At 44.7% G+C, this 26,902-nt stretch overlaps 2 protein-coding genes across 8 annotated transcripts; one reads left to right on the top strand and one right to left on the bottom strand.

Annotated features, from left to right (window-relative positions):
• Window positions 1-1,295: 1,295 nt before the first annotated feature.
• Window positions 1,296-10,586, bottom strand: LOC120651264 (vacuolar-sorting receptor 3-like). Its single transcript, XM_039928718.1, has 12 exons — window positions 10,123-10,586; window positions 8,286-8,978; window positions 7,970-8,058; window positions 7,700-7,769; window positions 7,544-7,627; window positions 7,377-7,453; window positions 7,207-7,288; window positions 5,210-5,292; window positions 4,705-4,771; window positions 3,977-4,105; window positions 3,789-3,898; window positions 1,296-1,818 (listed from the first exon to the last, which is right to left on the bottom strand). The coding sequence occupies exons 1-12, from the start codon at window positions 10,418-10,420 to the stop codon at window positions 1,717-1,719; spliced, it is 1,884 nt and encodes a 627-aa protein (XP_039784652.1). The 5' UTR covers window positions 10,421-10,586; the 3' UTR covers window positions 1,296-1,716.
• Window positions 10,587-10,823: 237 nt separating this feature from the next.
• Window positions 10,824-21,859, top strand: LOC120651265 (protein VAC14 homolog). Of its 7 annotated transcripts, none has more exons than XM_039928725.1 (6): window positions 10,824-11,590; window positions 11,680-11,793; window positions 11,878-11,953; window positions 12,266-12,468; window positions 13,259-13,369; window positions 21,661-21,859. In XM_039928725.1, exons 1-4 carry the CDS (start codon window positions 11,498-11,500, stop codon window positions 12,316-12,318), a joined length of 336 nt encoding a protein of 111 aa, XP_039784659.1. In that variant the 5' UTR covers window positions 10,824-11,497; the 3' UTR covers window positions 12,319-12,468; window positions 13,259-13,369; window positions 21,661-21,859. The 7 variants fall into 7 exon arrangements, with proteins under 7 accessions (XP_039784659.1, XP_039784657.1, XP_039784655.1 ...); XM_039928721.1 differs by having other exon boundaries at window positions 10,892-11,590; window positions 11,875-11,953; window positions 12,355-12,468; XM_039928719.1 differs by having other exon boundaries at window positions 10,892-11,590; window positions 11,875-11,953; window positions 12,355-12,468; window positions 13,259-13,700; window positions 21,661-21,857.
• The last annotated feature ends 5,043 nt before the right edge of the window (window positions 21,860-26,902 follow it).

Genomic DNA, 26,902 nt, shown 5'->3' with positions numbered 1-26,902 from the left:
TGTGTTCGCCATTTTCGCGACAGGCTGCATGAAATTGTAGAACATTGACCCACTAAGAGCAACTCCAAGAATAGGCCTTAAAGTCCCTACTTTCTAAGCCGTGATTTCTACTATCAACTCTAGCAATACCCCCTAATCCTAGCCGCTACTTTTTTCTGATATGTAGGACCCACTTGTCAGATATTTTTCATTTTCTATTTTTCCCTCTTATTCCCGACACCATCTGAAGCATCTCCTGCTGGCGGACCAGCTCGGTGCGGTTGGGCTGTCATTGCCGGCGGGGTCGTGCAACCTCCGCAACCTGCTCAAGCTCCACGATAAGGATGACCTCGCAGCAGCACGTCGGGCGGAGGTCACGCTTGCCTCCGCCATGGCCATAGGTGACCCCGTCCTCTCTAGCGCTGCCAACCCCGTCCTCATCCGCCGCGAAGTGTCACTGCCCGCCCCGAGCACGACGGCCTCCTCGCAGGCGTCGATGTTCGCGCCCGCCGAGGCCGGCCCTTCTCCTGCCCCGCCTATCATCCCCCGCCACCACACCACCAACAGGAGCCCCTAGTCGGAGAGGAAGGTTCCAGCCGGAGCCAAGAACCTATGGCCGAAGGCGATGTGAGGTTAGGCCGGCGGCGGTGCAGAGGGCGAGCTGCGGTGGTGATGCGTAGAGGGAGGAGTGTGCGGAGGTGGCCGTGGGGACCTCATCGGCGCAGAGGAGCACGAGCTGCGATGGCAGTGCAGAGAGGAGGTGCATAGGGCGAGCTGCGGTGGTGTTGCGCAGAGGGAGGAGTGTGCGGAGGTGGCCGTGGGGACCTCACCGGTGCAGAGGAGCGCGAGCTGCGATGGCCGTGCTGAGAGGGAGGAGCGAGCACAAGCGGTCGTGGGGACCTTGTCGATGCAAAGGAGGGCGAGTTGCTATGGTAGTGCAGAGAGAGTAGCTGCGAGGAAAGCGGCAGAGGAGACAGGCGGAAGGGAAGGGGGGCGGTGCAGGAGGAGCACCATCGCGTGGAGGCGCTTGAGGGGACATGGCGGAAAAAGCGAAGAGCGCAGAGTAGGGGACTCCCCAGGCACCTGCGGAAGAAGGGGTTGGGAGGGTGAATATAGGGGCATCCCTAGCTTAGGACCTTGGATAGAGATCCTATTGGAATAAGTTTTTTTGCCCTAGGTCCGTAGATCTTGAGTAAGAGCTAGAATAAGCACTCTGCTGGAGTTGCTCTAAACGACTACACCGTGCATTTTTTTTTTTCCAATCCCATTCTTAATGATATAGAAGACACAAGGAATCAAACAAATTTTTGGCAAAAAAAACAAAATGGTTACATGCATCACCTCTTGAGATACTATTGTAATGTTATATCCAATAAAAATGGTTGTCCAAAGAGCCTTCCCGTGCGCCATTGCGTGGAAACTCGAAGCTACTATTGCATGGATCAGCAACAAGCCAACAACACATCCATAGGCTAAAAATCTATGAATACTGAACTGCACAACAAAAACCTACAGATGTACACGCACAAATGGAGCTTACAATGACATACAAGATGCAACTGCTCCCAATAAATTAGCAGGCAAATAAGATCAACATTCACTCCAAGTCAAACCATTATCACCTGCATAATCAGTTTGTGCACGTTGTCACTGCTCAAACATCACATCTCCACCTTGCTGTCAATTTGGTCATATGGGCCTACAAAGCAACAGTGTGTGCAAGTAAAGCAGACTTTTTTATGAACGATCTTCTTCGTGTGTATGATTTGGAATCTCTCCTTGATTGTCCAGTGGCATATATTGTGCCATGATAGCTCTGATCTCAGAGTCCATGTATGACTGAAAGAACAAACAAATGGAATTCAGTTAATCAGTTTGCACTGGTGAGTAAAAACGAGAGAAACAAAAATGAAGTTGGAGTAACTTTAGAATACCATGAATCATCAGTAGTAAAATATTTTATCAATTAATTTACGAACTACAATTCAACAGAAAGAAAATACTTTTAACATACTGGCACAACTGTACTCACGACCATTCAATTGGGAACTAAGAAGCACAAAATTAGCACACAAAGCTGTCACATTTGATATGTACATTAAATAAGATCCTTTGGTTGGAAATGTGTGCGTGATAAAGTAATACCGCCCATAGTATTGAAACATGCAGCTTGTAACCAGGTACAAAATCAAGATATATGATTTATGAATAATGGCACAGCATTTCTGCCTTCTTATCAGAAGAATTTCATAAACTCTATGAAGAACACCACTAGTTCTCAGTCTTCCAGGTTTAGCAAGCAGCATGAGAGTGGGAAAAGGTAAAATGTATTTGTTGTGACACAAAGAAGAAAAATTATGAAATTGCAACTGAACTTTCTAGACAGTAATTCCAAGGAGTGGCTTGTCACAACCACATACAACTATGCATGTATAACAAGCAAGAGTGGCATGTGTTACATGGACACATGGTTCGACCTGTTCATGGTCCGGTTTTAACGGTCTCCGGTTTGTTTCCAGCCCAAGCCAACAAAAACATACCGGTCTGGTGCGGTTTGGTTTTACATGGGTTGGTGACAGCTTGAAAACTATACTGGGCTGGGTTGGGCTGGCTGGTCCAAGCGGTTAACACGGGTTGGACGTACACGTGAGCACCCTGGTTGTCGGCGCAAGGTGGCTTCGTGAAGTATAGCGTGAGCGATAAGAGAGTCGAGAGGAAACTTGAGACTACAGAGGCGTCATCTTCCTTTACAAGGCAACAGCGCTCGAGATTGGAGAGGCGTCATCTTCCTTGGCAAGGCAACGGCGCTCGCAACGAACGGCCAGGTCGACTGTGACTACACTTGCCGCGGTGGCGCGATGAAGAGAGCGTGAAGAGCTCGAGGTTGCAGAGCCCATCGCGTCAGACTCCTAGAACATGATTGATGTGCTTGTAGGCGGCGACGCGCTGCCGCAGCCGGCCGGACAGAAGCTCCGCCGCGATGGCTTACTGCTCTGCATCCTCCGCCGGAGCCAAATCGATGAGAAATAGTCAAATAGACCGAGGGAAGGGAAGGCAAGCATGGTTCATGCCTTCGTGGCTTGCCAGCGCCAGAATATTATAGAGAATGGAGGGAATGGAACGATTGGTGGAATGGTGGTTTCTTCGTCACCAGGTTGGACGGGTTTCTCGGGTAAACCTGCAAACCGGTTAATGGGACCCTGTTTTCTCCGGGTTTAGAGTGGTTCTGATCCAACCCGTGTTAGACATGCATGACGGCAGTTCTAATCGGTTTGGGCACGGTCCGGCAGCCGGTTTCGTGAAACCGATGAACAGGGCGACACATGGTAAAGCAAAACTGACTAATTTGAAGGTGAAAACGTGGTAAAGTAAAACTGACTAAAATTTCTGCAGACCAAGTACAAGGAAGTGAATGACAAACAGTAGCAACCAGAGACATCTATTTTGCAGCCATGTGTGAGGTCTTACTTCCATCATTGTGTTTTAGATGCAGCATTGGTCAAATCCTAACTGATGGTAAAATAGCACAGATTTATAGATCAAATTAATTATGGATGTACCAATTTTGCATGTAAATTTGACTAGCCGGATATGTCTACACATGAAAGCACAAATCTAAGCATCTTCTCAACATAAAAGGGACAATCAATCAACCTAAAAGGGTGCACATTTAGGAAATGGAATCTATTAATGAATAGAGCTACTCCTATGTCAGGAACAGGCTCAAATGTAGTAAAACCATTCATCGTTAAACAAGGTCACAATGAAACTGTAAGAACGAAAGCATGGCTGTGCATGTTGTAGCTTACCCTTAGTCTGTATTTGTACACAATGTAACTTCCCGCAGCCACAACAACGATAACTATCAAGATACCCCACACTGCAGCCCATGCTGCTTTAGCCTGAACTGCTGTCTTGTCTACAGATTAGCCATCCATATAACAGTTAACTGATACAGTAAAGATCAGTAAAAAATATCAATTGAGTTGGAAATTACTTATGCATGTGTCATGGTCTTTGATGTATAAAAGGTCGCCGCTGCAAGTACAGTCATAGCCACCCCATGTATCTCTGCAGTTGCATTCAGGACACTGACAAGCTTTTCGCTCCTTGCACTCATCAATGTCTGTAAAGGTGAATGAAAAGAAAATATGGTTTAAGGCATATTGTATATTTTGCACTGCACCAAATATATACTTCATTAACAAAATAAATATTGCCAGAAATCGAAAATGGATGAGTAGCAAGTTGGTTTAGGGTGCAGATATTTTGTGCTTTGGTTTCTCAAGACAAAATATTGCACCCAATGCCCCTACCACCCTAAGGATAGCTTGTTACTAGTGCTAATTAGATGGATGGATTCACAATTATAGGAGGATCGTGTCAAGAAAAAAGAAGGCATTGACTCGTCATTCCATGATGAAACAACAAGTGCACGATATTGCAGAAAATGTTTTGAAAGATAACAAGTCTGCTGTTGCAGATCTTTGAAACAAAACAAGTCAAATACTTAATAAGCATATATCTACCAATGCATACTTCCTAGTTTTATGTATACATTTACAAAAGCAGATAACTGTTAGATCACAGAAACCATATAATGTCACTAGCACAATAATGAAAGAATTTTTAGGATCACCAAAATAACTATCATTAGTCATTAGAACCATAAGAAAGGGATGAAAAAGTTGCTGCAGAGGCAACTTATAGTAGTAGGCACAGCACCTTCACACTTTTTAACACCGTCCCCTCGGAAACCAGCTGGACACTGGCATTTCCCATCTCCAGATTCCTGGAAAGATTTTTTTAAAGAGAATTTTTATTAATGCAATAACAGATCAATGTCCATTAGGCCCCGTTTGGAACCTTGGAATTGAATTCCATTCTAATAATCATAATTTAGGCACACATCTATTAAGCTAATATGATTATATATGGAATATTTGTATACTATTGTTGGCCATATGAGGGAGATACTTATGTGCTATATTTCTACTATAGAGGAGTGAGCCAAAGAGTGTGCTATAAGTTACAGAACAGAAACATAGCTTGATGGTGTATAGAATCAATTTCCAACTCCCACCCTATGAATTTAGGATAGGCTTATATCTAAACTTTGGAAAGTGGTGGAATGTCAAATTCTAAGCCAAATATACTAGTTTATTAAGTAGATTTCAATTCCTCCAAAATGAGAGGATCCAAACGGCCCCTTAATAAGCTCAAGACGTACCTGACAAGCAGAGAATGTTTTTCCATTGCGAGTTTCATGCCAACACCCTCCATGGTTTATCAAGCATTTTCCCGGCCCAGCAGCTACAAGAAACATAGATAATCATTATAAACTTCTTATATAAATTGTCTAACAAACCTGTGCATGTTTCGGAGTGCTGTAAAAGGCATGCATATTCCAAAATCAGAAGAAGGCAACAGCATACAAGCTGTGCAAGTTCAGAATACTAAAACACAATTCAATTCCAGAATTACAATGATAAAAACTGTTACTGCCAATTGTTATCTAGTCGTCCAACTAATCGCGATTAGTCGGGCTTATCGGTCCATTGACCTCGATAAGGGACACCGAGTAGGTTTGAGTGACTAGTTTTCTAGTTGTCCGACTAGTCATCGCCTAATCACTATTAGTCATACCAATCAGGTAAGAAAATGATCAGACTCAGAATTGTTTACTTGGATGTTTGAGTTATGGGCCTTGGTCGGTAGTGGGCTGGCGAGGTGGCACATTAGGTTTATGGTATGTAAAGCCATAGAGGAGACACACAGCAGCTGCCATCCACCCTCCAAAACACGCGCTGCCCGACATGCCCGCCAAAATCATGCCGCCCCCGCCCAAAATCACGCTGCCCCGCCCAAAATCACACCGCCCCATGGTTCGTCGCCGCCTGCTGCACGTCCAATGGCACAGCTGCTGGCCTGCTGCCCAGGAACTCGCGGTAGGAACCGGCGACCCTCTTCCTTCCGCTGCCTGACTCTACCTCCGCCTCCACCAGGCCTTGGGCGTGTCCACCTCTGCCTCCACTAGGCCTTGGGTGCCGGCATTCCCCAAGGCTGGCACCACCAGCAGCACCTAAAGATGAGCTCCTCTTCGTCCGACAGTATAGGTGCCATGCTTCTGTTCTGTGTTCTCCCCTCCCTTGCTCCACTATCTACTCATGCTCGAGCTCTGCTTTATATGTTCTCCCCTACCCTGCTCTAGTGTCTACTCATCATCCGATAGGGATACCGAGTTCTGGGCAGTGCACAAATCATCTCACAAGTGAAAAATTGACCATCATTGTTGTCTTCATGCGTGCTTTATATTAAGTACTATATAGCATATATATCATATCGGTCCTGATATACATAGGACGGCTATACATACGACTAGGACCGACTAGGCTCGACTATTCGGCCTGATCAACAACTAATCGCGACTAGTCGTCGGATCGGTCAAATGGTGACTAGGTCCAACTAGACGATTTGAAAACAGTATACTGCTCAATAGACCATTAGTACAAAACAAATATTTTTGTGAACCTAATCAATAGTGCAATTGTAAGTTTCTTATCGGTGTTACTGGATCCCATTTGACCTGTTTACATGCATCACCTCGAGTGTGGACATAACCATGCAGATTTGTCTGGACTATCTGGATACACTAAGGAAAACGAAGCTAGCGAGTGGAACAGACACTTCCAAGTCCAAACACTTTTCTGCCGCCAACTCTTCAAATTTTTAGGAGGTGCTCTCTATTTAAATGGAACAACTTATGCATGAGATAATTCCCTCCAAGTCTAATGTTTTCCCTTTACTTGACCACACTTCTCTTCAAGTTGCTGACATCTAGCATCCCTTCTATGGTACTCCCTCTGTTCCAAATTTTAGGTCATTTTAGCAACCAAAACGAACTACAATTTGGAATGAAGGGAGTTTTACTCCATTATGCTATATGGTACATAACAGGGTGAAAGGAACATCTTCCCAAAGAAAACAAATCCTACTTAATATGGTGTTTAGCAGATTTAGATGTCCTATTGATGATGGTTTACCATCTCAAACAAAAACAAATCCTCCACATTTCTTGGGTGTCAAAGCTAACACAATTTTACGCTGTAAGCTTTTTCTTTCAAAATGTCAATTCCTATATGCAAGCTGTTAATATAGCTGATACCGAGGTTATATTGTTAAACAAGTCAAAGTTACGACGTGAGCAATGAGAACAGAAGATATTACGTTCACAATTGCTGTAGCCATCGCCTTTGAACTGTACACCATTGAACATGGGGCATTCACACACTCTGCCACGGAAAGTGTCCTGGATATGAATTGACACCGAAGTGAGCAAATTGAAGAACTATTCAGACAGCAAAGTCAATGAATATCTTCTAGTCATGCACACATACCCTGCAGGCTGTTACATTAGCAGCCTTGTCTCGCCAGCAACCCCCATTGTCATTCAGGCACTCATTAGTTTCTATATCTGTTTTGAAACAGCTCAAGAATCAGTAGCCTGTACATAATAAGACCTGCTCATGGTAGATTTTGGGTTGAATAATTTATTTGTTCTTACCATCACTGAGGCAAACATTTGGTTCAGTAGTTTCCTCAAAACCAGCACAAATAGCTTTGAGGACAGCTTTCCTCTCAAGCTTCCCTGTATTCCTTTTTAAGGTTAAAACCATACAGAATAAATGTAAATTTGTAATAATTGCTATGGAATTTATACCTCGATATTGTCGGTTGTTCACAACAAGAGTAGGCAATATAGTAACATCTCCTCTTGAACCTTTCCCAATCTACGGAACATAACAGCACAAATCAACCCATATATAATTGATAAGGTAAATGTTCAATGAAAATAGACGGCATTGACTATTCACAAAATAAAAACTCTATGTTGCTTTACTTTACAAATAAAAATTCACAACAAATTATGTAATAGTATGTCCCAAAAAAAACAAATTATGTAATAGTAAGTCATTTAACCTGAGCATACCTGAGCATCTTGCTCCATTTTAAGCAATGGGTGGTCAGAATCAGCATTTGGGTCTCCCATGCACTTATCAACCTTCTTCACATCCAGACCTGTTTCAAGTGTAAAAACATTAATGCAATTACAGTATGCTGAAGTAGTAGAACCATTACATCTGCAAGTTGCATGTTCGATGATTTGTCATGCTATGAACTGTGTTCATTAGTACACTATTTTAAGTGTGTAGTAAATAGAGACTAGCAGGTGATTCAAGCATGTTAAAAACTTGCAACCAAGTATAATGTGGATTCTTCAATAAGGGAAAAAACAGAGAGCAAACCTAGTGATTTGATGACAGTTTCAGCACATTTTTTGTTGTATTTCTTCTCCTTCATTGGGCACCTTATGTGAAAATCAGTGACATAATCCCACCAGACCCATGGTTTCTTATGTTCATTTGCAACTTTATACACGCATAACTGTCTGAGGTTCTCTACCACCACATCCTTTCCTTCATAGCCTGAGCTAAAATCTTGTTCCGGATCAGGTGCGCAGTATCTCCCATGGTTTATGCATTGGGACTTGCATTGTTTACTGATCACAAATGCTTGAGGGCAGTACCAAGTAATATAATGGGGTGTGAACTGGCTATAGCCGCCTTTCTCAAGTAGTTGAGCAGCTCCTTTAAATTCTTTCAGAAAATTCATCAGCATATCACATTTAGGTCCACATTCATCATTGCTGTTCGTCCATAACTCATACTCAACACGATCATCTGGATGTGGAACAGCCTCCCTCCAATCAAGATTCACATTAACCAGTTCTCCATCTTTAACAGCCTTCTTCAGCTGCTCACCAAATTTTTTATCTATTAGTGCAGAAGGAATGGTTATGTTCTGTATATACTTTGCAGCCTCATCATCTTCCCGAGGTAAATCCATTGTTATCAATGGTTCATCCTTGTCATCAACTACAAGTACTGCAGAGGCACCAGCATTTTGCGCATTCCAAACCTTTTTCGCAAATAGGCAATCTGGAAAACATATGTGGAGGAGTAGGTTATCATGATGCTTGAGAAAACATATATGGTGGTGCAATTTATATTGTGCAATACAATTGGTTGCCCACAGGAATAAGATCTCAAAAGAACACAGTCAACACACAACCCGCACAACCAACCGAGTTCACAAATAATCTGTGGTAGGGCAGAAGATGTATAACTTTATGACAGTAAGACAGTTACTTAAGAGTTTACAATTTGGAGCAGAATGATTTTTTTTTATGGATGGAGACAGAAGTTAGCACCACAATAAGGTAGGGCATGGACTGATGGACTACAATATGTCAATATTAAGGCCATAAATATAATTTCAGCTATCAAAGTTGGCCAGGACATATATTGAATTATAATGAAGAAGAAATCATCATGATCAGCACAGTATCTGGAAAGAGCATTATATGAGTATATCACTAACCACTTAACGAGTCGTCCCAACCTACCACAACCTAAAAATTAAGAGAGGGAGAGGAGAAAACCCATGTGGCAATTTAATAAGTTACTAAGAAGGATCGAAGCAACAGCTAATGTAGTTAGAGAGTCAGATGGATCAGAGTCAAACATGGCAGAATTTGTACAATAGAAACATTTGCCAAAATATGCCAGAGAATCAATAGTCCATTCAGTTCAGTTGGCATTGGAAAACAACAATCGTAGCATACAAAGGCCAATTCAGCAACATGCCAACATGGATTGCAGCGCTCTTCACTCATACTTAGACTAATGCATCACATCATCATTCAGTTTATTCAGTAGCAGCATAAACCTCCATACAAATTGACATAATCAGCCCAAACCACCAATTTAGGCATTGTGGCTACAGCAGCCCATACTCAATAGCCAATACATGGATGATCCACTGATTTACTTGTTTAATAACAAAATGGAGATGATCAAAACCGAATTCCGTGTTACTATTTATAGCGGTGCTAACTTCCTTGCCAGACAGAATGCTTACAACATGGTAAAGTAGCCACCACCTTTTATACCCCGTTGCTGGCAAATTAACCAATTAATCTGCAGCTACGTCGCAATCTCCCCCGCTCCATGTCTCAAAGCACGACTACACAACAGAGCGCACCGCGCAAGGACAGAGAAATCGAGGGACCGGGGCGCTCACCCCCGCGGTCGACGAGGACGAAGGTTGGCATCGCGCCGGGCTTGGCACGGAAGGGGTGCTTGCCGTCGAAATCGTCGCAGGCGTTGGCGTTGCCCTTGGGGTAGACGACGGCGCCCGCCATGCTCCCGCCGTACTGCGGGATGCCGAAGTTGCCGATGGCGCTGTCGCGGCGCCCCCGCAGCGACGTCGGCGACGTGACCATCAGGCTGTTCTTCTCCACCACGAAGCGCGCCTCCACCGACGCGGCGAGCAGCGCCAGCAGCAGCGGCAGAGGTCGCCGAAAACCTAGCGCGCCCATCTCGTGCGAGCTCCAGCGGCGGCGAGGGTTTAGATCGAAAGCGAGGCTCAACGGAATCGAAGCGGAAGCAGCTTTTTTTTTTTGACCTTTTTCCTTAGCTTTAATGGCCACTGCTATCCTTTTCTCTCGTACTAGCGCTCTAGCGTGGGGGGAGCGGCGCGAGTCCATCCCCTAAAACACCGAATGAATTATTCTACAGCCACCCATAAAAGTGTCCCACGCTGAGAGTCAGGAAGGAGCCAACCAAAGAAATTGTACCCAGATTGTTCACTCCATTGAAATCGATGGCCCAGACTGCCTCTAGCAAAGCTTCAACGCGATCCAAGGGTCCATGTTATATGGATCCGCGGCTTCAACGCTCATCCGGCCATCTCTCCTCCAGGCGCGCGCAACCCCTCGCTTGCGCACGGCAGCCGCCCAGGTTCGAACCCCAGGCGCTACTCAATTTTCATTTTTCCTCCAAATCGGTGCTCCTATCCCCTCCTAGGCTGCCCTGCCCTGCCGCCGCCGCCGCCTGGACGCGCGCCGTCTACGGCCTCCGCCCTCGCACCGCCTGCAAGCTCCTGTCGCCGCCGGGACGCGCGCACCCTGCGGGCTTCGGCCGCACTCCGCCGCCTGCTGGATCCGGCCGCCGCCACCTGGACGCGCGCCGTCTCCGGCCTCCACCCGCGCGCCGCCTCCACCGCCTGCTGGGTCCGGCCTTCGCCCACCCTCGCCCGCACGCCCGCGCATGCCGCCACCGCTCACCCGCGTAGGCCACCGCCGCGCACTCGCCCGTGCCGGCTGACACCACGCGCTCCGACCTGCATTGCTCTCTCCCTCAGCCCCGAAACCTAGGTCGTCTTCTCCGCCCTCTCCCTCACCGGATCTACGCCTCCCTTTGACTGGATCTGCATCGACGAAGCGTTCTTCCGGTTGGTCGTGGTCCTGTTCTCATCGCCTTGGAGCTTGGCCCGTACGTCGGGTTAGGGTTGGCTCGGGCTTCGTGGTCCGTGGGGTGGGGGTGCGGCCGATGCGGCGATCGGGAGGCTGTAGCAACGGCGGGGGAGGGGGATCTTCAGGGAGGATTCTCCAGCGATGGTCACAGACGCGCTCTGCGTCATCCATGGCGCCATGCTGCGGAACCTCTCCAACAAGCTCTACGAGAAGCGGAAGAACGCTGTGCTTGAGGTCAGGGGTTTCAATTCCTCGGGCCATGGTTTTCGAACAATCGCAAGGGATTTAAGGTGTAATTTTTGTTGTCGTGTGATCTTGTACAGATTGAGGGGATCGTGAAGCAGCTCGCAACTGCTGGGGAGCACGAGAAGATTTCAGTGGTCATCTCGCTGCTCATCAACGATTTCACCTACTCGCCACAAGCGACCCATCGGAAGGTTTTGCTTAGACAGCTGTGTTTCATGCTTCTGGTGTTGACAGGGTCAGATTTGTTGAGATCAGTGGTGCTTTGATGTTAGCAGGGTGGGTTGATTGGCTTCGCAGCAGTTACTGTCGGACTCACCAGTGATGCAGCTCAACAAGCTTGCTGCTGCCTCGGTGAGCTCTTCCCTTTTCCTTTCTTTTGGTTCCGTTTTTTTGTTCATGTACTCTGTGTAACTTGGTATTATACATCTCGGTTAAGCTTTGCAATAGTTCATAGCTCTGAATTGCTTAAAAATGAATCTGGCACTTGTGCTGCTGATTGCTTCATTGATTTTTTTCCCCAATTTCACCACTTCACCGAAGGCTTGCTATTTTATACTCCGATAAACTTAAAAATTATACAGAGATACTGAACAATTCAAGGCAGCATAATTGCGTTATTCAGTGTTTCAAAGACAAGAGAATAACCTAGCTACATGCTTTCAGGGAAATGCAAAGATTTTGGTGCACCTTTGGCGGCCTCTGCTTTGATATTTTGAAGGCATATTCATACCCCTTGTTCCAAATGTTTGCAGAGGAAATCCATGTGAAGGATATAGAACAATCAAATTTCCAGGAGAAAAATCAGAGCTGAGTTATGCTTTCGAATGGAGGAGGATATATCCACAATAAACTAGCAAACACACAAGGTGAGCATCTATTCCCCCAAATTGCCTTTGCTATATCATGCCATGCGCTGCTGCAAATTATATTTCATGCCAATGTTTTTTATGGTATTGATATCATTGTGTTCGATCAACAACTTTGTATTACTTCGGGTGATGGTTCATGGTAAAAAATTTACATGTATTACTTTGCTGAATTCTGAATGATTAATGGTTGGTAGAATCTTAAGTGATCAAAATGATTAAACTTAATGTCATCCTGCTCATAACTTGCTGACTTTTGCAACTGCAATACCTTTATAGCATGGATAAATACATGCTTCTTGTATCCTAAATACAATCTTTATCCTGCATTTGAGGAGTGCCTAAACGTTGATTTATTAGTATCCTAAAACCGTTCAGATTCCGCCCTGTTAGTCAGTAGTGGAACTACATGTGGCTGCTCTATGGTGAAGAAGCATAGCTATTTTTTAATGTTTTATGCATGCTTTATTGAGAAGTGTGATGCTGGTTATTTTTTTGGATTTGGTCAGGTTATGAAAATTCTCAGCCACATCCTAAGCCTTGAATTGTGTTTATGCAAGCTGAGTAGAATTTCAGGATGTCTAAAGGATGAGAGATATTGTAATTTTGGAAAAAAAAACTCTATATATGTTTCCATGTCCTTTGAATTGTTTGGCTGATCCAAAAATTAATCTCCCCAAATTGTGCATACATTTGAAGCCACTTTGTAATACTTGCCTTTGCATTTGAATGAAATGTTAAATTGCATTATGTGTCCCTAAGTACCTCCTCATTGTGGATGGTTCTGCAGAGCAATGCCAAACAGATGTTGGGAAGGCTGTGAAGGTGGGCCTTCAGTGGCCTTCAAAGCTCAGAGTACATGACCCGAGACAAAAGATGCTTGCATAAGCAATGTCAACAAGTACAACACTATTGAGATCTCTCTTCTGCTTTGTGATGATAATTGAAGCATGTTCAGTTACATACACGAGTTGTTCATAGCTTTCCTGAATTAATCATTTTACTTTTTGTAATAGAGTAATAGATTATAGCAGAGCTGTAGTTACAGTGATCTCAATAATTTCTTTCCTTGCTTTACAGGACTGAACTGTGCTGTTTTAGTGGCTAAAAGATTTACCCACCGAAGGGCATTAGGTTCATTTATGCTGATTCCCAGATAATTCCATTCCGATATGGATGTTATTGACATATATGTAGAATTTTTGTGTACTGTTTGATCAATATACATGCTGGTGAGCAATGAATACCTATGTCTCTTGTTTTGTCAGGAAAGTAGAGCATTTTTTCAGTTTTAAATGGGTAAAAACACGTCAGACCTATTTGAATGTGATTGGAGCTGAGCAACTCAGAAACTATATTTTTTTTAGCTTCAGATTGTGGATTCAGCGTCAAAATGCTAATAAATGGGGTGGTTTTTAAATCAGATTGGTAGAACCCAACCTCTTCTACACCACAATACGCAAGCCACATACCACCAACTTTTAGTTTTTTTAACAAACAACGGCCTTGGGGATCTTGATCTGGAAAAAATATGATCAAATATAGATCTTAATGGTACCAATTTGCATGAAAAACTTTACAAATGCATATAGAGATTAAGGGTTGGATATTTGGTTTGTGAAAAACTGTTGGTGATATGCCCAAGAGCCCATCATCACAATACGGTTTAAAGACCCAAGTGGATATGGATCCAAGAGGGATTAGGGTTACTAATGGGCCTATGAGATAGAAGCCCATTAGTATGCCCTATATATATGAGGGAGGGGCTAGGAGGGTGATGACCTGAGCCGCGCCACCTCCCTAGCCGCCGTCCCTCCCTCTCTCTCGGCCGCCGCCCTTGCCGTGCGTGCGGTGCTAGCACACCGACGCCCGGCGTTTCATCCCCGTACGTGTGGACTCCGTGGAGGCGCTGCTGCGACTGCTGCGCTGATCGGCTGCTGGGATCAAGTACGAGGAGCTCGGTTCGTGGGACGTGATCGACTACTTCCTCTACATCGACGCGCGACTTCTTCCGCTGCGCTGCGCGTCTAGTGGTAACGATCTATGATCTTCTACTCGCAAGTATCTTGGGTTTATGCGGTAGTGATGCTAGCATAGCCTACCCGTTTCTCTACAGTGGTACCAGAGCCATCTTGCGTAGTTTTTGGTCTGGATCTTTTGCATATAGGTGATATGTTGTTATAGTTGATTGCGCGGCATGTGACAAAAGATTAGTTTGTGTTCTTTTTCTGTTATGCATACGACATGTCCCTACCGGCTGGAATCACCATCGGGACTAACTGTGTGCATAGTCAGCAGATTGAACCAACAGATCAAGGTCATGTGTAGATGCAGTCTTCTCAAGTGCAAAGTTTGCACGGTCAAGGTGATTGACCTAGTGAAAATTGAGGCATTATGAATGGCTCGGATTTGAGGTGATGCGATCACTCTGATGAGATTTTCATAGGGATTCCATAGATGGGACCGCCGTTGCTTTCTCGCTGTAGCGGCTTCCCAAGCGCTACTTTGGTAGAACACGTCGTACGCCTAACTTGTTTTTGCAGCGTGTGATGTGAATGGTATGGCCTCAATGTCATGTGATGATCTATGTGATGATTTGTGCGGCCTGCATGTCGCAAGTTAACACAACCGGGTTGAGGTTGCACCATTATTGTATAACGACCTGCGTGTCGACTTGTGATGTTTGAATCCTCATGTAATTATTTCACTAGCTATTAGATGTAGTAGCTTAGTATCTTTTCATGGAGGTTTCAATCATGATGGCGATGATGATCACCACAAGACAGGACGCATGGCAATGGAGGTCACCTTGGAGCCATGGCGATGGAGCCCATTGTGATGCAAGAGGCCATACTATTCACAATATAATATGATTATATGCCTGTGATGTTTATTTTCCTGTCATACTATTCTTTCATACTTTTACATATGGTGGATGCTTTAATCATGATAGAATAGCTTCCCTCAGAAAAGTTTGAGTTTTTGATGCCTTTTACCAATAGCTGCACCTATAAATTTTGATTGTTGTGTGGTAGGTTTACCAAAGTAGAGTACCCTCAGCTATCACTTTTGTATAGGGTGGATGTCGGACATTCACAAGCATAGTATTGGTTTACTCAGCAAAGCTATCAAAACAGTTTTGGGCTTTAAGGCATAGGGTTGGGGCCGGGGCATTGGATGCCACCCAACAAACAAGAGTCGCATAGAGATGTGATTATTAATTTGTTACTTACCTGTATCACTACTTTTCTAGCCGTGATGCTAAAGCTCACTAGAATTTTAGTGATTATGGATCTTGAACTACTATATGTCATTAGAGGGAAGATGACTTTGATATAGTAGGTTGTCTTTTATTAAATCAGTTAATGAAAGTCTTTACATAAACTTAGTGCTGAAATCTTGCTTTACTTTAATGTTGTAGATCATGTCTGCCAGTAACAATTCCGCTTTCAATTTGCGTTTTGTTCTTGAGAAAGAAAAGTTCAATGGAACAAACTTTATTGATTGGTACCGCAATCTGAGAATTGTTCTCAGACAAGAGAAAAAGGAGTATGTTCTTGAGCAGCCATATCCTGATGATCTCCCTGACAATGCAACTGCTGCTGATCGCAGAGCTTATGAGAAGCACTGCAATGACTCACTTGATGTCAGCTGTCTGATGCTCGCCACCATGTCCCCTGATCTGCAGAAGCAGTATGAGCATGCAGATGCTCATACCATGATCGAGGGGCTGCGTGGGATGTTTCAGAACCAAGCCAGGACTGAGAGGTTCAATATCTCAAAGTCCTTGTTTGCGTGCAAGCTAGCAGAAGGTAGCCCAGTCAGTCCTCATGTGATCAAAATGATTGGTTACATTGAGACTTTGGATAGACTTGGTTCTGAACTTCACCAAGACTTGGCTACTGATGTTATTCTCCAGTCGCTCCCGGCGAGCTATGAGCCTTTTATCATGAACTTTCAGATGAATGGCTTGGATAAAACATTGAGTGAGTTGCATGGGATGCTAAAAACAGCAGAGGAGAGCATTAAGAAGAATCCCAATCATGTGATGATGATTCAGAAGGGGAACAAAAAGAGGAAGCGTTGGACGCCTCCTAATCCCAAAGGTAAAGGCAAGGAAAAGAGTTCCGGTGGTGAGTCCTCGGGCTCTAAGCTAAAGCCAGCACCTAAGGCCAAATCTGGCCCTACTTCTGAAGATGAATGCTTCCACTGTCATGAAAAGGGACATTGGTCTAGGAACTGCAAGAAGTACTTGGAAGAAAAGAAGAAGAAGAAGGGAAGTGAGACTTCCACTTCAGGTATAAATGTTATAGAAATAAATATTGCATTATCTTCTAGTGAATCATGGGTATTTGATACTGGATCGATGATTCACACTTGCAAATCGTTGCAGGGTCTAAGTGAGACTAGAAGATTTGCAAGAGGCGAGTTGGACGTTCGGGTCGGCAATGGCGCAAAGGTTGCGGTGTTGGCGGTCGGCACCTACCACTTGTCTCTACCCTCCGGATTAGTTTTGGAATTAAATAATTGTTATTGCATTCCTGCTTTGAGCAAGAACATTATTTCTTCTTCATGTTTGGAAGAAGTTGGTGATTTTAAGATTCTAATTGAGAACAAACGTTGTTCTATCTTTTGCAATGGTATTTTTTATGCTCATTGTCCATTGGTGAATGGATTATATGTTCTTGATCTTGAGGATAAATCTGTCTGTAACATTAATACTAAGAGGCTTAGACCAAATGATTTGAATCCCACTTTTATTTGGCATTGTCGCTTAGGTCATATAAATGAGAAGCGCATTGAACAACTCCATAAAGATGGATTGTTAAGTTCATTTGATTTTGAATCATTTGACACATGTGAGTCTTGTTTGCTTGGAAAGATGACCAAAGCGCCTTTCACTGGTCAGAGTGAGAGGGCGAGTGACTTGTTGGGACTTGTACATACCGATGTATGTGGACCAATGAGCTCAATAGCCAGAGGTGGTTTTCAGTACTTCATTACTTTCACTGATGACTTTAGTAGATATGGCTATATCTACTTAATGAGGCACAAGTCTGAATCGTTTGAAAAGTTCAAAGAATTTCAGAATGAAGTACAAAATCAATTAGGCAAGACAATTAAATTTCTGCGATCTGATCGTGGAGGAGAATATTTGAGCCTTGAATTTGGTGATCATTTGAAGCAATGTGGAATTATTCCGCAGCTAACTCCGCCCGAAACGCCTCAATGGAATGGGGTATCCGAACGGAGGAACCGAACCTTGTTGGACATGGTTAGGTCCATGATGAGCCAAGCTGATCTTCCATTGTCATTTTGGGGTTATGATCTTGAAACTGCTGCGTTCACACTAAACAGGGTTCCAAGTAAGTCTGTTGAGAAGACACCATATGAGATATGGACTGGGAAGCGTCCCGGATTATCTTTTCTCAAAGTTTGGGGATGTGAGGCTTATGTCAAACGTTTGATGTCAGATAAGCTCACTCCAAAGTCAGACAAATGTTTCTTTGTGGGGTATCCTAGGGAAACCAAAGGATATTATTTTTACAATAAGGCGGAAGGCAAAGTGTTTGTCGCTCGCAATGGTGTTTTCTTAGAAAAGGAGTTTCTCTCAAAAGGATTTAGTGGGAGCAAGGTGCAACTTGAAGAAATTCAGGAAACACCCGAAACTATTTCAGCACCCACTGAAGATCCACGGGATGTGCAAGATGTTGCACAACCCGTAGTTGAGGCACCAACCCCACGAAGGTCTATAAGGGCATGTCGCGCTACTGACAAGCTCAACCTCCTCATTACGAAGGAGCGCCATGTATTATTGATGGAAAATGATGAGCCCTTGACCTACAAAGAAGCAATGATGGGACCCGACTCCGACAAATGGCTTGAAGCCATGGAATCCGAGTTAAAATCCATGCATGATAATCAAGTTTGGAACTTGGTCGATCAGATTGACAGTGTAAGACCTGTCGACTGTAAGTGGATTTTTAAAAAAAAATTAGACATGGATGGAAATGTTCACATCTATAAGGCACGATTGGTGGCGAAAGGTTTCCGACAAATTCAAGGTGTTGACTATGAGGAAACCTTTTCGCCCGTCGCAATGCTAAAGTCTGTTCGGATTCTCCTAGCAATTGCCGCATATTATGACTATGAGATATGGCAAATGGATGTCAAAACCGCTTTCCTTAATGGACATCTAAGTGAGGATGTGTATATGACACAGCCTGAAGGTTTTGTCGATCCTAAAAATGCTGGGAAAATATGTAAGCTTCAGAGGTCCATCTATGGATTGAAGCAAGCATCTCAGAGTTGGAATATTCGTTTTGATGAAGTAGTCAAAGGGTTTGGCTTCATCAAGAATGAAGATGAGCCTTGTGTTTACAAAAAGGCTAGTGGGAGCGCACTTGTGTTTCTGGTCCTATATGTGGATGACATATTACTGATCGGAAATGATATTCCAATGTTTGAAGCCGTTAAAACCTCATTGAAAAAGAGTTTTTCGATGAAGGATTTAGGAGAGGCGGCTTATATTCTGGGTATTAGGATCTATAGAGATAGATCAAAAAGGCTAATTGGATTGAGCCAAGACACGTACATTGACAAGATACTGAATCGGTTCAATATGCAAGATTCCAAGAAAGGTTTCTTGCCAATGTCACATGGCATTACTCTAAGCAAGAGTCAGTGTGCTACAACACCTGATGAGCAAAAGAGGATGAGTACGATTCCTTATGCTTCAGCCATAGGGTCGATCATGTATGCTATGCTTTGCACGCGCCCAGATGTTTCCTTTGCTCTAAGTGTTACGAGCAGGTATCAGTCAGATTTCGGTGAACCTCACTGGACAATTGTAAAGAGTATCCTTAAGTACTTGAGAAGAACTAAGGATATGTTCCTAATATTTGGAGGTGAAGATGAGCTCCTTGTAAAGGGTTACACCGATGCTAGTTTTCAAACAGACAAAGATGACTCCAAATCGCAATCCGGTTTTGTTTTCTGCCTCAATGGTGGGGCAGTGAGCTGGAAGAGTTCCAAGCAAGATACGGTGGCTGATTCGACGACAGAGGCCGAGTATATTGCAGCTTCCGAAGCTGCAAAAGAAGCTGTTTGGATCAGAAAGTTTGTTTCTGACTTGGGTGTTGTTCCTAGTGCGTCCAGTCCAGTGGACCTCTATTGTGATAATAGTGGTGCCGTTGCACTAGCAAAGGAGCCTAGAACAACTAAGAAGTCCAGACATATACTGCGAAAGTATCACCTCATCCGTAACTTTGTTGAGAGAGGTGATGTGAAGGTTTGCAAGGTGCACACGGATTCAAACGTTGCTGATCCGTTGACGAAGCCTCTCCCACAATCAAAGCATGAGACGCACATGAGATCTATGGGTATTAGATACTTACATCAGTGATTCTAGTGTGCGTGGGAGATTTTGTGTCATGAGTATGTTTATGTAATGATAAATAATTGTTATTTGTTCCATGGATGATTATTTTACATTGATTATCAAGTATGTGACTTGTTCGTGAAACTCTTTGTTGAAAATGATATGATTCTAAATTATCCCTAGTTTATGTCGTTGTGTGGGACAACAACGACGTTGAGACTAGCACATGCATTAATTGATGATCATGTTTCACGGATCATGGATATGGAGATATCGGATTAATGATGTGGACACATGTTGGTGAACATGGTGTTGGATTGACCCACTCCAAGACAATGTTGGGATTGTTATTTTGTATGTGCCATCAGTTGTTCTTGAGTGTTATACCTACTGAATCCTTAGACCTGAGATCGCCATTGTTTCTCACTGTGTGTAGTGGTGCATCTTGGGGCTGCTAAACGCTACTCCGTGACTGGGTAGTTACAAAAGCAGCTTACAGGTATGTCATGAAACATGGAATGGGATGTGAGCGGATCAAGATGGAATTTGCCCCTCCTAGATAACGGGAGAGATATCTCTGGGCCCCTCGAGATAGTTGGATTTGAAAGTGCATGGCCATGCCAAAGTGATTAAAGAGTTAATCATGATGACTAAAGGTTAGTTATGAATAGAATCCACTATTAGATCGAGAGAATGGTCGAGCTATCACAAAGGTGTCACGCATCTCGCTTTGAGCTTGACTGGTATCGTGTGGCAAAGGTATCGGTGTATGAGTATATCTATGGTTCGGCCGATATGATCTTTATGTGTATTTGTGAGTCACTATGCCCTGCTAGGTGCCGCTATTGACTTGTGATTCGGAAATGATTTCCGATCACGACCACCTACACATGAACCTAACGGGTCACACACTTAAGGGGTTTGGAATGTTGGAAAGCTTGCATGTATGATTGTCTCTAGTGCAAGTGGGAGATTGTTGGTGATATGCCCAAGAGCCCATCATCACAATACGGTTTAAAGGCCCAAGTGGATATTGATCCAAGAGGGATTAGGGTTACTAATGGGCCTATGAGATAGAAGCCCATTAGTATGCCCTATATATATGAGGGAGGGGCTAGGGGGGCGATGACCTGAGCCGCGCCACCTCCCTAGCCGCCGCCCCTCCCTCTCTCTCGGCCGCCGCCCTTGCCGTGCGTGCGGTGCTAGCACACCGACGCCCGGCATTTCATCCCCGTACGTGTGGACTCCGTGGAGGCGCTGCTGCGACTGCTGCACTGATCGGTTGCTGGGATCAAGTACGAGGAGCTCGGTTCGTGGGACGTGATCGACTACTTCCTCTACATCGACGCGCGACTTCTTCCGCTGCGCTGCGCGTCTAGTGGTAACGATCTATGATCTTCTACTCGCAAGTATCTTGGGTTTATGCGGTAGTGATGCTAGCGTAGCCTACCCGTTTCCCTACAAAAACAGCTATAGTAGAATAGTTTTGTTGTTAGTTTGGTTGTTTAAACCGTCCTGCTGAAATGTTCGTCATTGCGGCAATCATTCATCCTGACATGTGCACCGCAGTATCATGACATAATTTCAAAGTATCATCTATACTTCTATAGGCGTGAAAGTATCACCCGTAGCGTTAGCACGGGCAAGCTAACTATCAAGCAATAGTACCCTTTTTACGAGGATGTTTTATATATTAATGTTTATGGTGCTTATATTGAACATACTGGTGCAGCGGTGCTTATTTGTATCATCCCAGATAAGAGATGGGCAACCAAAATTAACTGGATGATGTGTTCTGTGCCCCATTGCAGGGATGTTGAGGAAGCAGAAGCTGCAGCATGCTTGGAAGGGATGCTGCCACAGCTAGTGACCATCTCAATATGGACATTCCAATGGAGGAAGGAAATTTTACTCTATGGATGTGTTTGTGTAATCAAAATAATAACTCTATCCTTTGTGTGAAACACATATTTCTCAGTTTGGACTATGGATCATGTATTTTTTGGTGTACGTTTGAAATTTACCCGTGTCGTTAGCACGGGCACCTTACTAGTGGTGTGAAACTGTGAATGCTGGGTGCGTGCACCGTGGGCTATACTTTCGGGGTGCGTCTCACTGACAGGAGCACCGGGCTCTCAGGTGGGACGTGAAATCCGTCTGCCCCGGGTGCCCGGAGTACATGGACAAGAAACATATATCCCGCTGGGGTGCTGACATGTGGGGCGCTTTGCTTGTGGGCCCCGACGGTTAGTGAGCGGGCAATCGCGTAATTCCCGGTCCCGGGTCGTGGCGTGGACTAGCGAGTCACTGGCCACTTGCGCGTGGTCGCTTTGGTAATTTTGGCGGATTCAAATTGTTTGCCCATTTTGTTTCTATATATGAACCGCGCGAGGTTCCTCGAGCTCTCAGCCGTTCACGACCACAAAAAAAACTACTACGTTCGATCTTGTTTTTACGACGAGGATACCTTGTTTTTTCACTGAGTGTCTGATCTCTGATCTCCGCTTTCATATGGTGTGGCTTCTGCGAAACTTCTCTGCCCCGTCCTTTCTTTTCATCTTCATCTATTCTTCCTGCCTTCCTACACTGCCGCGTCTTCTTTGCCTGCCGGCTGCCTTGCCTCCCTCCACCCAACCACCGCTCGTCTCGGTCGGCTCGTGCCTCGCCTCCCTCCGCTCCCTGCCGCCCCTCTCCGTCTGACCACGCGCTCGCTTGCAAGCCAATTGCAGAGGAGATAGTAAAAAGCTTAGAGCAAGATAAAGAGAGTTAGAATCTCTTTCTTGGACTCTGATTGTGTATATGTATGCAACTGCCCTTGTGATCTATGTAGAGTATATGGTTCCAGTATCTACAATCGTGGTTGGTTGTCATGACATGATGTGTTCCATACAATATTTCTTTCTGTAGTACTCGATTCTCCTTCCTTTCCTTTGAAAGGCTGGGAATTCAAGAAGACCTTTTGCAGAGGGAAAGATGATCGTTTACGATCAGAGAGTGGATGATTGACAGACTAGACATTTTGAGGCAAGCAAACAATGGGTACGTGAAGGAGAAAGACCAGTAGATGGCAAGTTCCATTTCCTAGGCGGACACACTGTTCGGCAAGGCTCATGATAACACAAGATAGGTCATTTCGGTTTATGTAACATGAAAGGCTCTGGATGGGTCATTATAACCATGTGGGAAAGATTTACCGAGATTCACTCGCTTTAGCTTAATTTTCAAAAGAACTCCAAGAGGTTCCCAACTGGAGCAAGCAGTTTTAGATCTGGTTTGGGCTATCTCGAATCCCGTGACAACTTAGACTTTAGAAATTAAACTCATGCCTCCACACAACCATGTTTCAGTGGAACTAAAATAATGTGCCAACTAGCTCATGTACTAGGAGAGTAAAAAGCTGTAAACGAGGTACATACGGGGCATGAACAGAACAACTATTCATCATTTCCAAAGCAAGAGCTTACACGGATTTCCACTCATATTTTTATTCAAGCATGGGAATTTTTTTTGGGGTTTTGTTATTTATATTTATATTTTATTTATTATTATTATTATTTTAACATGGCCGCTGAAAAAGGACAGTCGGGATGTGATGACTTACCTGGCGATACGACCCCCCAAGCTTCGATGAAGCTCAGTCCTCCTCATTGGAGTCCTGCTGGGGAGTTGACATGTGCGGCAAGCGTGCCACGACGGAGTTCTAGGCCCTAGACTTGCAGGTGCTGGTGCTCTTTTCGGTGGTGAAGGGACAGGAACGGAGGAGAGGAGCCGGCCGGCCTTGATGGGGCCGGTCGGCTTGCCCCTTCACGTTCTGCACTTCGTCTTTTGCACCTTGCTCCATGCGCACTCAAGCATCCTGTCCCCTGCTGCTCCTGGACAACATGAGACAAAGTGGGGTCGGCCGGCCTAACATTCGGCCAAAATTTTTTGCAAATTTTTGTGAAGTCCTTTTGAATGCAGAGTTTTGGAATTCAAATATGCTTTGGTTTAAAACAATTATGCTTATGTAAGGATGAAATGGAAAATTATGCAAGGAAATTTAAACTATCCTATATGCAATGTAGTGATGAATACATACCATGAACCTCATGGCACAGGCTCGGGTTTTGAGTCTGGAGCAGGACTCTCCATACCTTTGGTTTGTTTGTCGTCACTGGATGGAGTTCCTGGTGACGACACTTTCTTCCGCCACACTTTCTTGGGTGTGGGTGTTATTTCGACCTCTTTCTTTTCCAATTCCAAAACCTCATGTAAGACTTGCTCGTACTGACTTGTTGAGCATGGCAACAAATAGAAATTACATGTACAAACGTCAATCAAGTTAGATAAATCCTGGAAGAGAAAATAAGCATGTGCTGGGACTTACAACTGCTTCCCTAGCCGCGTCGCTCATACCCTTCTTGCAGCTGGTATGGCAAACCTTGAAGGCTTCCACGGCATCGATTTCTTCGTCAGCTTCACCAACTTGCTCTGGGGTTCCTCATCGTTGAATTCAGTGGCATTTAAAGAGTTCTCCTTGTTCTTGTTCTGATGGATGCACCAAAATGGTGGTCAGACAAATAGCAAAACCAAGAATAGCTGATAATGGGACTTGCTTCGAGAGACATCTGAGGTGCATGTGTGTACTCATTTAAGTAAGCAGAAGAGTGGAGAGATTACATCACAAGAGTGCTGATATTTACATATGAATGCAACTAAGTAACATAGCAGCGAGATCCTATTGCTGAAGGCCACTTAACTCTAGCACGGTTTCGCTTTGTTCTGGTTTGAAACTCTCTGCAAAAGATGCAAGTGTTGGTATACATCATAAGTACATACTTGAAAGCACACAAAGAGAAAATACCTTGTTCTCTGGAGATGACCACATGTTAACAAGTTGACGCCACTGTCCATCATTCATGGTGGGGAGAGGAGAGGTTGCATGGATCTCATTAGCAGGGACGCCAACAAAGTAATCTTGCTTCAACCTATACCGGTTCTGCCGTATGGCTGCCTCGAATACGCTAGCACAAGCATTTGCCGTTGCCTTGTCACTTGTGTTCATTGCTAACCTCCCCTGGTGACCAGAAATAAAATCCGAGTTGCACAACTGCCATAGGAAAAAGAGTTGAATGTAAAACAACTAGTATGTAGGCACTCACAGATAGCCTTCCCATGAAGCCATCAAAATGCTCAGTCTGTTCCATGTATCGATTCCAATGGGTCAATGTAGGAACTTGAGACCTAATGATAACACCAGCCTCTGATGCAAACTTGGCAGCTTACACCGGTTCCTGCGGCCTTAGGTTCCCCTCAGCAACAGAGATGGGCATCCTTCTCCCCATAGCTTTGGTCATCTTGTCAAGCAAAACTCCCCTGGTTGCCTTCCTCCGGCCACCTCTTTGCGGAGGTACTATAGTGATTTCATTCAAATTCCCATTATTCATCAAATTAAAAACCAACAGCTCTAAAACACTTGATTGAAACACAACAATAAACCTTCAGAGCGGGAACCAGTCTGCCCAGAGTTGGTATTCCGTCCAGTCTCAATTTCGTTGACGCCATTAGCACCATCTAGATTGTTCAAGTTCTCAAGACAGCTAGTGTTGTCCGCAGCTGCTGCCAATTCTTCCTGCACAACATTTTCACCTCCACTTCTATTTTCTGCATTGGGTGAAAACTGTTCAGGCAAAGGGTGCTGATGTGCTGATGATGACCGCAGTACCCGTGTTGAAGCTGCAGGAACGATTGACCTCTTCCTCTTTGATTGCCTACCTCCTGGCGCCATGGCAGCACCTCTTGTCCTCCTTCCACAGACCTTACTAGGAATCTGTACACTTCGAAAGGGAGAATTCGCAAGCATTCGATAAATTAAGCAAGAAGGAAATAGTGCGGCTTCTAATAAGCATTGCAAACATATTAGCTGATAAGAACCCACTAATGTCAATATCGTTCATTATTCGTACTTGTATCAGATCCGGTGAGGAGGTACTGGCCGACGAGAGTGTAGTAGATCCGGTGCTACGGGATTCGTCGAAGGGGTAGCAGATCCAATGAGCCTGTCGTTGTTGACGTTGTAGCAAAGCCGGTGCGATGGGATTCGTCGAAGGAGTGGCAGATCCGGTGAGCGGGCCGTCGTCGACGTTGTAGCAGATCCGGTGGGATGGGATTCGTCGAAGGGGTAGCAGATCTGGTGCGCCGCTCGTCGTCGACGTTGTAGCAGACCCGGTGTGACGAGCGTCGTCGAAGGGGAAGTGTTGACGCTCACTAATGACCATTTTCAGGCGTCAACTTGATCAGAAAATCATCAGAGTTTGCATTTCTTACACGCATATTTATCCAATAAAGTCCCTAAACCACACTTCACCTTCTAGAAAATGCAAGTTGTGTTTTTGAGCTAATATGCAGGTTGCAAGCACACTTTGGCCCGATATAAAATCATAGAAATTATCAGAGCACCAATTCAGGCTCAGATGGACCAAAAGTGGCTCAAGAACCCAGCTCAGACAAGACAAGACAGACCAAGACCAACATGGATCAGACAAGGAGGCTCAGGACAGCCTGCTGGATGAAGCTGGGGCGGTTGGCGCCACTGGCAAGACGGCCGACTAGCCTGGTCGGCCGACCTGGCCCGTGGGCCCCACCGCCTTAACCAAGCCACGTGTCATCTCCTGGTTGGTGCCTTATGTTGGTTTGGAGAGTGTCACCCCGTGGATCCCTGCTATAAATACAAGGGGGGGGGGTTGGAGAATAGAACACACACACACCCCACACTTACCTCTCCTCTCTTGCTCATCTTGCATAGTCTTTAGGCTTAGTGGAATTTAGGAGAAGTCTAGGAGTCTTTTAGTCGCCGGAGTTGCTCGAGAGTTCTGGTATGGGTTCATCTCTAGCTCTCTCTTGTAATATTCGGTTGTTTGTAATAGAATTAGACTATGGTTACCGATATCTACTTGAAGTATGTTCTGAGTTATCAGATATATGATTCTTGATCTCGTTGCGTTATTGTTCAATGCTTGCATTGCATGATCGTCCTGTGCTTGCGATGGTTAACATATCGGCCTTAGAACTCTA

The sequence above is a fragment of the Panicum virgatum genome, chromosome 9K (genome assembly GCF_016808335.1).
Source record: "Panicum virgatum strain AP13 chromosome 9K, P.virgatum_v5, whole genome shotgun sequence".
NCBI classification, from domain to species: domain Eukaryota; kingdom Viridiplantae; phylum Streptophyta; class Magnoliopsida; order Poales; family Poaceae; genus Panicum; species Panicum virgatum.
The sequence above is the reverse complement of the archived record's forward strand: the minus strand, read 5'-3'. Positions and strand labels throughout refer to the sequence as shown.

Coding starts and splice junctions, on each gene's coding strand:
- LOC120651264 (XM_039928718.1), bottom strand. CDS start 10,420: ATGGGCGCGCTAGGTTTTCGGCGACCTCTGCCGCTGCTGCTGGCGCTG. Junction 7,628..7,699: donor GAACAACCGACAATATCGAG/GTATAAATTCCA, acceptor AAAGGAATACAG/GGAAGCTTGAGAGGAAAGCT. Junction 7,289..7,376: donor CTAATGTAACAGCCTGCAGG/GTATGTGTGCAT, acceptor ATTCATATCCAG/GACACTTTCCGTGGCAGAGT.
- LOC120651265 (XM_039928721.1), top strand. CDS start 11,498: ATGGTCACAGACGCGCTCTGCGTCATCCATGGCGCCATGCTGCGGAAC. Junction 11,591..11,679: donor GGAAGAACGCTGTGCTTGAG/GTCAGGGGTTTC, acceptor GATCTTGTACAG/ATTGAGGGGATCGTGAAGCA. Junction 11,794..11,874: donor CACAAGCGACCCATCGGAAG/GTTTTGCTTAGA, acceptor CTTTGATGTTAG/CAGGGTGGGTTGATTGGCTT.